This window comes from Bos mutus, chromosome 1 (genome assembly GCF_027580195.1).
Source record: "Bos mutus isolate GX-2022 chromosome 1, NWIPB_WYAK_1.1, whole genome shotgun sequence".
Lineage (NCBI taxonomy): Eukaryota > Metazoa > Chordata > Mammalia > Artiodactyla > Bovidae > Bos > Bos mutus.
The window spans coordinates 148,414,563-148,429,745 of record NC_091617.1 but is presented as its reverse complement, the minus strand read 5'-3'; the positions used below and the strand labels follow the sequence as shown (position 1 = coordinate 148,429,745).

The window sequence follows — 15,183 nt, the reverse complement described above, 5'->3', positions numbered from 1 at the left end:
TTCAAAATGCTAATTTCATTCAGAAGCATCCTCAGAGGCTACCCAGAAATCTTGCTTAGCTAAACAACTGGGTAACCTCTGAGCCAATCGAATTGACACAGGTTGATGACATAATCACCACACCCATTTTAGATTGGATTTGTCTTTTTGTTGTTGAATTATAAGAGATCTTTATATATGCTAGATGAAAGTCTCTTATGGACATGTATCTTTATATTAAAAACAAACAGAAGCACTTACGTCAAACAGCAATAAAAATATGGCTTATTCTGGACCCTGATGAATAGGAAACAGCATGAATTTTATCATCAAGGCCTAATAGATTATATAATTATTGTCTGTACTAAAAAAAAAATTAACTTTAGAACACTATTGAGTTTATTTAGATTTAGTGTTTTCTAAGTTTCAGTCTTTTTTTTTGGGGAGAACGCTAATGTTCATTTTATTTTTTTAAATGATGAAAAGTGCTAGTAGGGACAGAGAGGAGTTCAGGGAAAATTTAAAGATTTCTTTTTACCTCGTTAAGTTTTTTACATGAAGGATTACAGAATTTTGGTAAAGAGTATATTAAAATGACATGTTGTTCCCTGGATGTATATATAAGTATGTGGCTTTTTTCTGATCCTAGTTCAGTCAAAGAGTGCGGATCCTTTGAAATCAAAACATCAGTTGGACTTAGAGCGTGCCCATTTCCTCGTGACACAAGCTTTTGACGAAGATGAAAAAGGGAATGTTGAAGATGCTATAGAACTGTATACAGAAGCTGTAGATCTCTGTCTGAAAACCGTATGTATAATAATACTTACAAGTTAAGTTTGGTGGAATTGTCCTAAGAAATTTCTCCCCTTACTAGTGAATTTTATGTAACAATTCGTTAAAAAAAATCCTGTTATTATACATGTAACTTAAGTTACTCCTCATTAAAAGATAATGGGATATGTATATATGTGGCTGAGTCCCATGACTTTCACATGAAACTGTCACAACATTGTTAATTGGCTATACCCCAATACAAAAATCAGTTTTAAAAAAAAGCTAATGAAGAGTAGAATTAATAATGGATTTTTAACACCTTGTTAAAAATTTGACAGTGTTAATTGAATCACTTGGCAATTGTCTTTTAAATTACAGGTAGCATTTTTGACCATCTTACACTCCTATAACTAAAATTAACTTATTACAGGAAGAATTCATCACAATCTGTGAATTTAAAATAAAGTTCCTGTGAGAGGGATGAATTAGAAGTTTGGGATTAACATATACACACTACTGTATATGAGATAGATAAATGACAAAGACCTACTGTGTAGCACAGGGAACTAGACTCAATATCTTACAATAACAATGGAAAAGAATTTGATATAACTGAATCAGTCTATTCTACACCTGAAACTATTGTAAATCAACTATACTTCAGCTTTTTTTAAAAAGGGAAAAAAATTTGGTTTGTCATAATAAAAAACAAAGCTCTTCCCCCTTTTATTCAGTTTGATACACTAAGAAATCAGTTAGTGGCTCTGGAGAGCTGTATTAATTTACAGTGTGGAGTCTGCTGAGTGATCTTTACTGCTCCCTGAGGACAGGCATTCAGCTCTAAGAGTCATCCGGTGCGTAAGAGCGAGCAGTGCACTGATAGGAGGGTGTGGGGCGGTAGAGAGTGGGGTTGTCAGTATTGTTCCGAGGCCCGGCTCTTTGTCCCAGGTCTCTTATCCAGAAGAACCATCTAGCCTCACATCTGTAGGTACCTGAGACTGCTGGTAAGTGCTGGGGGTTTGGTTTTAGTTCTGAACAGTGCCACGTTATAATTCGACATCTGCACGCGCAGCAAGGTGATAACCACCGCAGGTCTGGTTACCTTCCATCCCGTGCACTGACCCCCTTCTCCCATTTTGCCCGTCCCCAGCACCCTCCCCTTCCCCTCTGGAATCCACTAATGTGTTCTCTGTGTCTGCATTTGGTTTATTTTGTTTATCTGTTTTGCTTTTAGACTCCACGTATAAGTGGAGTTCTGAGGTCTTCTCCTGACCTGTTTCAATTGGTGCGGTAACCCTGCTCTGCCGGGGCTCCTGCTGCCCAGCCTTCTGCCACACCGAGATTTTTCAGTTGTGTCCCACTTACCACCGTCCACATTAAGTGGTCCTAGGGTTTACCTCAGTGATGAGTTTCAACACAATTTTAAGTGATACCTTTAAGGATAAAAATAAAGTGTCTTGGTTTATTCTCATAATTTTTAGAAGTATAATGTGCATTGTAAAATTTTTCTTGCTTAGAAATATCATGGATCAAGCAGATTAATAATTATGCTTCAGAATGTCTGTCTCTCTTTTTCTTAAGTCTTATGAAACTGCTGATAAAACTCTGCAAAATAAGCTGAAGCAGCTGGCTCGGCAGGCACTAGACAGGTGAGTTTGGCTCCTCAGCTTTGGTCCCCTCAGCATATGGTGTAACTTCAGTGTGACGCGGAGCTCGCGGTAACAGACCTGACATCCAGAGCAAGTCTGCCTTCTTTCTCTGCGTGAATTTGCTCCTCCCTAGTTTCCCTGCTGCTTTTTTCCCTATGTCATTTTGGCTCATTGGATGGTAAACTCCTTAGGGGAACAGAGAGCTAATTCATCGCTGTGTCCTCATCCCTGCTCTAAACTCAGAAAGTAACAAATCAGTCAAGAAATGTTTCTCTTAGTTTTTGCTGTGTCTAAAAATGGTTATGGTATTTAAAATGGAAGACTTCCCTTGTGTTGTATAATATGAAACTTCTGAAGAGAAAGCTTGAAGAGAGCCTTCCAGAGCCACTACTAGAAATGGTAACGTTGAGAATGAGCCAGTCATTCACATACCCCACATCATACATGCGTGAAGCTCCCTTAACTCTTTGCTGGAATGTCAGCTTCTCACTAAGGCCTATGCTCACCATTCTGTTTAAAATTGAAATCTCCTCTGGCTCTTCCATCCTGTTTGCTCTGTTGTAATATTCTTTCCCATAACTCTTTACTGTTTTCTAAGGCATATAAAATTGATCAGTTTATCATATTTGTTATCAGTGTGTGTGTCTTTTCTAAGCCCCGCCCTCCAAATATAAGCTCCATGAGGACAGAGAATTTTGTCTTTGTCCATTGCTGTAACCAAGCACCTAGCAGAGTGCCAGACATCCAGTATATGCTCAGTAGATATTTATTGAGATGAGTATGTTTGCTCAAAGAGAATTGTACCTCTTATACAGACAAAGCATTATAGACAAAGGAAAAGAGTGGAATGGCATTTGCCGGGGTCCAGCCCCGGCTGATCCAGGGTATTCGAAGGGGAGATGGCTTAGGCGACTATTTACATATTCATCAAAGATATAAAGAGTAATAGAATGAGGATAGCTCAGTAGGAAAATTCAGTGGAGAAAAGAGGCTGAGTAGCTTGGTTTATGCGGGAGACCAATAAAACTTCAAGACAAGAAGCTTGCACCACTTACGTAGGCCGCAGGCGTCCTTCCGTTCTCCCGAAGGAGAGGAGACACTGAGGCCTCCCCGGTCGGATCTTAGAAGCCCAGGCATAATTAGTAAGCATGGCGGGTTCCGCGCTCCAGATGGAAACTCAGCCAGAGTGAGAGAGAGAGCGACATGGGGAGACCAGTATTTCAAGAAACTGATCCCAATTCTTTATTTTCCAGAGTCTGTTTTTATACACTGAGATGTTACACAAAAGTCACGCGGGGACAGCAGTCCTGACTTTTATTAAAGTCAGGTGCTTCACACAAATGTATACAGAGGTCTTAGGGGTGTTACATCATCTTCTGGCCAGGGGGGCCTGCTGACAATTTATGACCCTCCTTGTGACAGTGGTCAGTCAACCAGGACACTTTTTTCTCCAAGGGTGATTATTCTTAAAACAGACGCCACCCAAATAAAGTTACATTCCTATAGGGTGAGGGTGTAGTGGGTTTTAGGAAAGAATTTACTTAGCCTAAGGTCTAACATGATTAATATCAAAGGTTAATACTTATTTCTTCTATGTATTCATTAATGTATGTAAGGGCAGGGGATGTGAAGACCTAGCAGTAAACATTGGCTCAACAAATGAAAAACCCTTTACCAATACAATTTCTAATTAGCCCATTATACTTATACTAATAGTTTTCTAACTTCTCTAAAGAACCTTTTTTTTAGAAGGTTTAAAGCATCTCATGCCTCTCACGGTTGGGAGGCTGTGAGCAATCACATGTGGCCGGACAAGCCTGTCAGGCATGCTAGAGAACCTTCAGAGGAGTTTGTAGGTTAAAACACTCTTGTCACGCCCAGGAGTTTTTATTAACTGGAGCTCTAAGTTAACTCCTTCTCTGAAAGAGGTGGTGGGGGACAGCCCCCCGTAAAGTCAGAGGTGTAGGTGAGAGCACAAAGTAGTAAAGTAGGCAGGCTCTGGTTATGGGGGTAGACGCTCAAGGATTTCCAGGGGGACTCCTGAGGCTCGATCCCGCCTTTGCGTATGTCGAGCCTCCTTCCTCATGACCTTTGCCATGGGCGGAGTACCTCACTCTGGCCCCCAGCAGCATTCATAGTTACAGCATGAATTAGTACAGTATCTCCTTCTGAGGCTCAGACTAGGGAGCTGTGCCTCCCCCAGCCCTTCTTTTGCTTTGAGATATGGGGGTCCCCCCTCCTTTTCATTACTGTCATCTAGCATCATTTGTTTCTCCAAATTCATGAAGCTGTGGGCACTTGACATACCATTAGCTTCTCCCTTTGATGTCTGTCACCAGTCAGAGTCAGGGATGGCCCCTGCTCCCTGTGTGGGTAATTCATCTCGTATTCTCTGGGTGCGCCCTCAGCACAGGGACACGGGTCAGTCACAAACGCTTCCTGTGAGGATTAGTTGAGAAGAATGAATACAGTCTAGGGAGAAGATAGCATGACATTTTTATCTGTATACAGTTTCAGAGTGTTAACAAGACTGCGAAATCGCATATAAGGACCTCAGATTAAAAACTTCTGTCTTTTAGCTTATTAGTTCTTTGACAGGACAAAGTCCAAAAGCCCTTAAATGCCAGGTGAGGTCTTCCGTGATCCAGTCCCTGCCCCTGGCCTCGTTTCCTCGCTTGTGCACTGTTCACAGGGGCTCCCTATGTTCTTTTGAAATCACTGTAACTCCCTCCACTGTTTCACAGATCTGCGCATTTGCTCATGCTCTTCTCTCTACTTAGAACCTTCCTAGCTCCCCAGGTCAACTCAGAGTTCAACGCCGAGTGCAGCTCAAATGTCAGTTTGAAAAAACACTCCCTGACTTGCCCTCTTCCTATCATTAAGTTAGTAACTTCTGTGCATTCACCTGCGTGGAATGCTTCCAGCCTCACATCCCACTTCTGATGCAACTGTCTTTCCCTGCAAACCTAGGAGTACCTTGAGAGTAGGGATTGTTCTATACATTCTTATATACCCCTTACCTTTCATAGGCTCTGATAATGCTCTAAGTGCTAAATTAGTGTTGTCAATAAAATGTTTGCAAAAATATCTTACCTCTGGGAGTAGCTTAAGTAGTGAACTATTGACTAGAATGTAAGAATTTTAGATGGTAATTTTACCTTAGGGATGCTTGACTGTTCTCAAATACTGTGTTCAGAAGAGCTTAAATGTGAGGAGAAAAACTAGAATGGTGTTTTTGTACCTCTATTATAGAGCAGAAGCATTGAGCGAGCCTTTAACGAAGCAGTCATGCAAAATCAAGGCAACAAATACAAAGCCAAAGCCACCTCCAACAAGAACACACTTTCCACTAGGAACTAATCCCTTCCTTGAAAGACCTCAGCCGTTTATAAGTCCTCAGTCATGTGACGCACAGGGACAGAGATACACAGCAGAAGAAATAGAAGTTCTCAGGTAAATCGGTTTATGATTTGTTGTAATGAACAATTTTGTTAACATCAGTGCAGATAACGTTATGCTTGTTAGGTTTGATGAGTCATACATCTTTGTTGTAATGTGTCACGCCATTATCATGTAATTATAAACTGTCACACAGTCACAACTTGAAATGTTTGAAATTTGTTCTTAATATATTTTGGTATTCGCATTTCCTCTAGATGTATTTTTTTTTTCTGAAAATCTTAACACTCTTCAAAGCGTTGAATAATTTTCAACATTAATTGAATGTTGTTGAATAATTTTCAACATTCAGTATTCAACCAAGTGTTGAATAATTTTAGGGGCAGAGTAGAACTGTGGCAGCCCTTTCATCACCTCTGCAGCCTTGTGATCAGAGCCCTAATTGCTACCTTGAAACAGCAGTCTAGGCCGGTCAGCAAAGGGCAGCCATAAGCTTTGAATACCGTTGTATATTTCTTAAAAGCATTGCAAAAAAGAAAGCAAAAAGAGCCAGGATATGTGACAGAGACCTCATTGCAGAGCCAAAACTATATAGTGTCTGGCCCTTATACAGAAAAAGTTTGCCAACCCCTGGGCTGGGAAGCCAACTCAGTGTCTGGAAGCAGCTCCAGGGGATATTAAAAATGCAAAAGAACAAGATTGTGGAAACCTTTGATCACATCCTGAGCCAGTGCGGCTGCTCCTCACCTGGGCTCTGAACGTCACCCAGCTTAGAGCTGCGTGTGTTGTCAAGTTGCTCTTTCTGTTAGTCTCCTGTAGTTGTGCTGGAACGGTTCCTTCCTCTGTAGCAGCCACCTGAGGGCATTTTTCTCTTTTCCTGCTGAAGTTTCAGTTCCTCTCCTAGAAAAAATGGTGCTATCTGCCTAGAAAAAATTGCTTTTGAAACTGCACAACACAAAGCGGGACAAAAAGAGACACAGGCTAATACCTGTCCAGCACCGTGGCTACTCAGCGTCCACGTGCTCCCTTCTACACGTTTGAAATGCCGCACTACTACAGAACAGCTCTGAGTTTGTACCTAACAGGACGCAGCTGTCCTCCATACAAGTGAAAAGCTCTCCCCATCTCAAGATGAGGATACACACAAATGTTATTCATGTGTTAACTAGCCCTCAAATTCAGTCATAGTCCCACTGTATATTCTTACCTGGAGGCTAAATTGTGAAGTTACTCTGCCACTCCTCCTAAATAAAATGCAGGGAAGGGACAGAAGGAAATAGCTAATATGTACAAATAAACATGTGACAGAAAATAGGAAGAGAATATACAAAGCTGCCACAAGCCACATTTCTTAAATTTGTCAAGAGGCCGTAACTGATATATGTGCCTCTTTCTTTGTCACTACCCATTCCTTAGTCTCATAACCAGAACATATAAAGAATTTATATCCAAGAATCCTTTGAATCCTCAAATAACCAAGTAACTAGGCAATTGCTTTCTTTCTTTAGGCTGAGGATACAACTCGCTTTGTGTCCTGGGGACAGTTTCATTGCCTCTGGTGTAAGCCTGTTTTGAAACAGTTGTTTTGTTGTAAAGGATGGTAGTCTCAAAAGAATAACTTTGGAATTAAATTGGATTAATTGTTTTTTGGTATTCCACTATTTCATGAAAATTTTGCTCAAATAAAGTTAACATTACATGAAATTATCAGTTTAATTTTATTACAATACCATACCTTGTCACTTAAATTTTAAGGAGTTTAAATAAAATTGGTGATTAAGGTTGACTTGACATTTACTTTAGATTTTTTTCTTATTTTTTAATAGGACAACATCAAAAATAAATGGTATTGAATATGTTCCTTTCATGAGCATTGATCTGAGGGAACGTTTTGCTTATCCAATGCCTTTCTGGTAAGTAAGCACTATTGCAGTTCTTGCTTTCAAAATTGTTTTAATTTTTCAGTACTTTTGCCATCTGCTTAAGTCCAATTAAATCCATAGCCTTAACATTAAAATTTGTAATAAAAATTCTGATTGGAAAAGACACAAGGCTGAGGGAAGGAGGTGGGACCACATGGCAAGAGTGCCTCTGCCCTTTTCCTGGTGACAGGACTTGTGGGTCTTCTTTAGGCTGAGGTTATGCTCATAGTGTCTAACATGGATCCCAGTACAAGAGAAGTAAGCAGTGAGTAAATATTCATCTAATTTGTGACAGAATTGCAAGTCAGCCAAGGCATTGAATGCAAGGTGGAGAGAAATGACAGGCTTGTTGTTCACAAGAAGATCCAGTTCAGAAACAGGGTTCATTATGAAGGTGTTAGCATAGCCTTCCAGGACAGTGGCAGCTTATGTCAGGAACCTTAAAATCATTGTTTCAGGACTCCCAGGTTCTAGTCATCCTAAGGAAATTAAAATTGGGCCAAAGATGTCTATCATAAGAGTGCTTATCAGAGTGTTTGTTACAGCAAAAAATTATTAAAACCAACTTGGTATCCAGTAATAGCAGAACAATGGCGTGTTCATATTATTCTGTTACATATTATGTTATCCGCAAAAAAATAACCCTTTGAAAAATATAGGGGAAATGTTTGTAATATAAAAATTTTAAAAGATGGAAAATTATAAATATATAATATCCAAATTTTATTTTTTTCATGTATTTATAGATATATAGAATGAAATGATGTAAAGTGATAGGTCAAAATGTTTACAGTGGTTATCTCTAAGCAGCAAAATTAAGTGATTTACTTTTTAAAACACTTTTATTTTTTGAAATTTCTGCCATTAGCCTATTTATTATCGGAAAGCATCAGGGAATTGAATGCTTATTGTGTGCAGAATACATAAAGACTATAAAAACAGAAGACCTGCTCTCACACTTCTAGTGTTTGTCGTTCTTGGATGGGCAGAAGGTAGACATCTCAAGGCCAGTAAGTTACCAGCATAAGGTTTCACTCAGGCACCTGCACCTATGTGATGCCAGTGGTTGATCTGGATCTAGGGAATGCTTGTATCCAAGACGCTTATAGCCCTAACATTAAGGGCACAGATTCCAGGCCCATGCTGTCCAGCGGCATATCCTCTGGGACACCATGCAAGCTTTGTAATCTGCTTCAGACTTTAATAATAGCATCTACCTTCTGGTGTTACTGTGATGATTAAATGAGTTAATAAAATGTAAAGCACTTACAGTGGTGCTTGTTCTGTAGAAAGCACTTTGTAATAAGAATAAACTGTTAGGAAATAACTATCTTGCTGAATACTAAATTATATAATTTAGCTGTACATTTCAAATACTTTAAAAATGTTTGACCAGTGATTTCACTTCAAGAAACCAATTTTAAAAAGTATTTACAGATCTAGTCAAAGATTTATATAAAAAATAGTTAGCAATATTATTCTACTTATGAAGATGTGAATCAGTTATTCTAGGATGCTCTTAAATGGTAATATCCAAGTAGAGTACAAACTTGTAGCTCCAATCTTTGTGTAACAGATGAAGATAAATCATGTTTTTAGTGCTCATACAACAGAATGTTCCTAGAAAGAATTGTATACACTCATGAACAATCAAGTTTTCAAGAAATTAAGTAACACGGGAAAATGCTTACACTGTAATTAAAAATATAACTGTCTTATAACTATCAAAACATTATAACTGTCTTACAACAGTTATTAAAATGTAACTTCCCTAATTACCTGGAAAATCCCATGGATGGAGAATCCTGGTAGGCTACAGTCCATGGGGTTGCAAAGAGTCAGACACAAGTGAGTGACTTCACTGGCAGAGCTGGGGTTTTACGTTGTGTGTGACCCCTTGCTCTCTGCTTGTCCTGCACATGGGATCCTGGGCTCCATGAGGACAGAGAGCATCTCCCTACACGGTGTCCCACGAGGCAGTGCTCAGTGAATGCTTACCAAGGTAGTTAAATTTTAAGAAAAATCAAGTAAAATTAAATGCTCTAACTGGCAAGATTTTTCCTTTCTTGTTTTCTGGATTATTTCACAGAATAATCAGAAGAAATAGTAACAGTAAACATTTTAAAATTCGGAGATAGCAGACTGATGGCAAAAAAGCTCCCCAGTGTATGAATCTTTGGTTAGAAAAATTCAGTTCAGTTCAGTTCAGTCGCTCATTCATGTCCGACTCTTTGCAACCCTGTGAACCACAGCACGCCAGGCCTCCCTGTCCATCACCAACTCCCAGAGTCCACCCAAACCCATGTCCATTGAGTCGGTGATGCCATCCAACCATCTCATCTTCTGTCGTCCACTTCTCCTCCTGCCCCTCAATCTTTCCCAGCATCAGGGTCTTTTCCAATGAGTCAGCTCTTCACATCAGGTGGCCAAAGTATTGGGAGTTTCAGCTTCAACATCAGTCCCTCCAATAAACACCCAGGACTGATCTCCTTTAGGATGGACTGATTGGGTCTCTTTGCAGTCCAAGGGACTCTCAGGAGTCTTCTCCAACACCACACTTCAAAAACATCAATTCTTTGGCGCCCAGCTTTCTTTATAGGCCGGCTCTCACATCCACATATAACTACTGGAAAAACCATAGCCTTGACTAGACGGACCTTTGTTGGCAATGTCTCTGCTTTTTAATATGCTGTCTAGGTTGGTCATAACTTTCCTTCCAAGGAGTAAGTGTCTTTTAATTTCATGGCTACAATCACCATCTGCAGTGATTTTGGAGCCCCCCAAAATAAAGTCTAACACTGTTTCCACAGTTTCCCCATCTATTTGCCATGAAGTGATGGGACCAGATGCCATGATCTTAGTTTTTTGAATGTTGAGCTTTATCTAATCTTTTTTAGAAAGATTGGATGACTAATTTTTTTTTTCTTTTCTGGCCATGTATTATAAATTATAAAGTATTTTAAATATTTCAAAGTTCTAAGAAAAATTTAGTAATTCAGTGGTGACTTTTGAGAGAACAAGTGTTAAGGAGTCTTGGATTTACTGAATTTGGTTCATATTGGTAGGTTAATAATATTGAGTAATTAGATTATAGATTTGAGTCAGCCTTATTTTTTCTCCTCAAACTTTTGTGATGGCTGTTCTTAGATTCTTCTAAATTCGTTCAGCTCACTGCATGTTAGCAGTCAGGTCCTGATTCTACACAGGTACAAAGTGCTGCCTAGAATGCTAGTGGTTCTGTGCGACATATGAGGTGATCACCAAAAAAGTTTGAGAAGTGTTATATACCGTATTATGCTCTAAGAGATTTCCAGCAAATACTGGCTTATTAAAGGTTTAGAGGTGTCCTTCCAATGGAAAAAAAAGGAAAAATACTTCAGGAGTTTTCAGATCACACATCACCGCAAAACCCTCTTGTTCCTAATGTCTGTCAACATTGTGTTTTTAAAAACACATATTTTTTTCAGGTTACGTATCATTCACCTTATATCATCCTATAAATCTTTCAAAATCAGATTTGTTGCCCTTGCTCTAGAAGCACTTTGAAGAATGGCAGACTTAAACTTTTGTGCCGTACATTAATTATAGAGAAATACTTCACGTGTATTCCCTACACATTTTGAGTAGAGAGTAACGGATAAGATGCTGGATTTGGCACCAAAGACCTGGAATCAGATACCCTTTCTTCTGTGTCTTAGCTCAGCAGTGCCACAGATTATTTGATCACTTAAAACTTTTTCTAAAAAGTTTGCTGTAATAGAATTGTTTTGAAGGTCAAATGAATAAAATATGTAAAATATTTTGTGTGATGCCTAGCACATGTTTGGTGTGTGGGTACATGCTCAGTCGTGTCTGACTCTTTGTGATCCCCATGGATTGTAGCCTGCCAGGCCCCTCTGTCCATGAAATGCTCCAGGCAGGAATACTGGAGTGGGTTGCCATTTCCTACTCCAGGAGATAATTCTTTACCCAGGGATCAAACCCGCGTCTCTTGCATCTCCTGCGCTGGCAGGCAGATTCTTTACCACTGTTGCCACCTCTGCGTTAGTCAGTAACTAGGTATTCTCATTATTAGTCCTGCAGAGATGAGTTTGTCAAGAATCAACATAAAGATCTGTAGCTTCCTTGCTTCTTTTGAATGAATCAAATGGCTCCATTTTATTGAAACTGAATTTCTTGAATATAACCATGCTAAATTTAACTCTGAAATTACATTCTTAAAATAAATATAAAAGTGTTTAATTGCTCTTTTGTTGTCAGTTATCTGTGCCCTTTTTTTAAATTGAGGTGGTAATCAGGTTGGATTCAAGATCAAATGTAAAAGGCCAGATTTGACCAGAGAGTGTTTTTAGAATTCGCTATATAGCTGTGATCACTATACCAAAATAAATTCCCTGGGAAATTTAATCTTGTTTTTAAGTCATTTTTTAAGGTTAATTTTATTATTATTATTAAATTTTTATCATCACCTCAGTGATAGATGTGGCAAGTTACCATTATCACCTAAACAAAAAGCTACATTTTCTAAGTGGGTACGACCGGAAGACCTCACCAACAACCCTACGATGATTTATACAGTGTCTAGTTTCAGCATAAAGCAGGTAAACATATATTTTGTATAACTTTACATGAAAAGCTAACATTTTAAAGTTATTTGAATATACATTTGCCTCTTTTTTTTAGATTTTTATTTATTCATATGCATTAGTATGATTGGAGAAATTATTCGTCTCGCATTTGACTTAGACATACTGAGATGTAATAACTCTTGAGCAGTTAGATTTTTGTGCACTCTATTGATATATGCTTGCAGATGAGAATAATTGAGAATCGGAATTTTATATTTGATGAGAGAATAAATAGAGCAGATAGAAAGGTATTGGGCTTATTTAAAACACTTGAGTGGCAGAACAACTCTATGACTTGATTGTAAACTTTATTAATGACATATTAGCCCTGCAGTCATAGATTTTTTCACATTAGTATGAAAATAATGCTCCTGAAATACTGTGATTCAAATTTTTTGATGTGTGTATTGATTTTAATTTGTCATATTGTAATTAACCAACTTTTAAAAAATGCTTGTAATTTTTTGTCATTAAAAAATGTAATTCAATTGAGTTTGCTTTTATTCATGTAAGAATACATCATGCATATTTAATTATTCTAAAGTAACTTAATTGAAATACTTGTTTTTCCCGGGATTTGTACAAACAAAGTATGTGTTAGTTGGCACTATGGCATTTCTATTTATTATTTTCCTATTCAAGCAGCAGTCAAGATATTGTATAAAAAGGCTCTAGATGGAATGCTTAAATACTGTGGTAATGTTGAAATTGCATGAGTAAATGAATGTAGTAATAATTTTTATTAACAGACAATAGTATCAGATTGTTCTTTTGTGGCATCACTGGCCATCAGTGCAGCTTATGAAAGACGATTTAATAAGAAGTTGATTACCAGGTAAGATTTTATATTTGTCCCTTTAGCCCTTTTCATGGAATCTTACTTGGAAATAGAAGCTTAATTTTTGTCTGCACAGAAAAGGCATATCACTTAGAACTGTTACGGCCTTTGAGTGTCAAGCAGATGGTTTGTGAATGTGGAAGGATTTGCTAAGACAATCTAAGAACGTATGCACATATAGTTAGAATAATATAAATGAAATAAATGAGATTGGTCAAATTAAAATCATATCGTATTTATAATTTGACTGTACTATATAGTAGCCACAAGTCTCATGTGGATATTACACACTTGAAATGAGCTAGTGAATATGGATAGGCTATAAGTGTAAAATGGATCAGATTTTGAAAACAACACACACAAAAAATATCTATTGGAAAATGTCTCAAAGTTTTATATCATTTATTGAGATAATGTTTTTAATGGGTTAAATAAGACATTAATATAAGACATACTATATATAATACAGCATTATATAGGTCTGTAATATAGTATAACATAATATATGTAATATTTTTGTTGGCTAGAACAATGTACTGAAATGTTACCATGAAATCCTTTTTCTTTCAATTTTTGGAAGTTTTATTAGCTTAAAATTATTCATTATAAAAATTAAGCATTATAATTTTTTTGTACAGCTTTTCCTGAGTTTTTGTTAAGTCCTGAAAGAACAAAGGTAAATAGATACAGACCTTAGTTTCAAGTCATTTGCCATCTTGGATAAACAAAGCTTGTAAATAAATCCTATGCAGTTTGAGAAAGAAAATTGATACTGATAGTTTCTGCGAGTATCTTACTAGATACTTTTGTTGCTCTATCAGCGCTCTGCTAACTTTATGTCAGAGTTACAGTTTCCTTAGTTGTGGTTAACTGAAATGGTCTCTTTATGTTTTAGAGCCAATAGTAGATTATTTTAACTAGTTTAAAATATATCCACTTACTAGAAAATTTATTAGAGGATATAATTAAAAATGAGCATTTTTAAGAATATTATGAAATGTATGCCCTATTGTATGATCTCGTAAGACATTGTCTTCATTTATTTATATTAAATAAAAACTTTGAGATGAAATTCTTTTTCCATTACAGGTCTATTATAGACAAATATTCTTACATTTATTTTTGTAAAATTACTAAGACAATAGCATATGTCTAAATAAAATTAATATTCTGCATAGTAGTTTATATTGAATATTAACGTTGGTATTTCACCATTTCTTTCCCTTACTAAAGCATAATTTATCCTCAGAATAAGGATGGTGAGCCAGAGTACAATCCTTGTGGAAAGTATATGGTAAAACTTCACCTCAATGGTGTGCCCAGAAAGGTAAATAACGTTTCTCTCCATATCAACCCCTTCTTTCTTCCCTACCTTTGAATCTTAAGTAGAGTCATTAAGAAATGTTATTTATGTAAACATTTAAAAAGTCAGTTTAGTTGATTTTGACTCTGTGATATTATACATATTACTACCAATAACATCATCAATAATAATTAAAAATAAAAAATCATGGCAAGCATAAAGTCTTTTAAAAATGAGTTTGGGAAAATTTATAGAAAGCTCCAAGAAGTAGCATTGAGCTAATGTTTGTTTATCCTTAAAATGAATTTTAATCTGGTGGTCATTTATTACCTTTTTGATTAAAAAGATATCAGACACACTAAGTCCATTAGAATAATTTATGTGTGTAAATCGAGGTGTAAGACACCTTTAATATTGTTTTCCTTTGTGAAATATATACATAGTTTTAAATTGCAAATCTTTCTCTTAAGGATTCCGAACGATGTTGTAAGGGCCTTGCATTGTTAGGATTCTCTAGCTCCTGTCAGCTCATTAAGTCCAGGGATCAACATTAGTATTGCTTGGGAATTTGCTAGGCTTCCCAGGTGGTGCTGGTGGTAAAGAACTCGCCTGCCAATGTAGGAGACGTAAGAGACATGGGTTTGACTACCTGGGTCGGGAAGACCCATGGAGGAGGGCATGGCAACCCACT

General features: G+C 37.4%; 1 protein-coding gene across 3 annotated transcripts in view; it reads left to right on the top strand.

Annotated features, from left to right (window-relative positions):
- Positions 1 to 15,183, top strand: part of CAPN7 (calpain 7) — a 51,874-nt gene that overhangs the window by 10,796 nt on the left and 25,895 nt on the right. For all 3 annotated transcript variants that reach the window (XM_070377171.1, XM_070377170.1, XM_070377169.1), the window contains exons 3-9: positions 629 to 786; positions 2,335 to 2,402; positions 5,655 to 5,855; positions 7,628 to 7,714; positions 12,198 to 12,324; positions 13,101 to 13,186; positions 14,423 to 14,516. In XM_070377171.1, the coding sequence (XP_070233272.1) occupies positions 629 to 786; positions 2,335 to 2,402; positions 5,655 to 5,855; positions 7,628 to 7,714; positions 12,198 to 12,324; positions 13,101 to 13,186; positions 14,423 to 14,516 (821 nt within the window). The remainder of the gene's footprint in view (positions 1 to 628; positions 787 to 2,334; positions 2,403 to 5,654; positions 5,856 to 7,627; positions 7,715 to 12,197; positions 12,325 to 13,100; positions 13,187 to 14,422; positions 14,517 to 15,183) is intronic.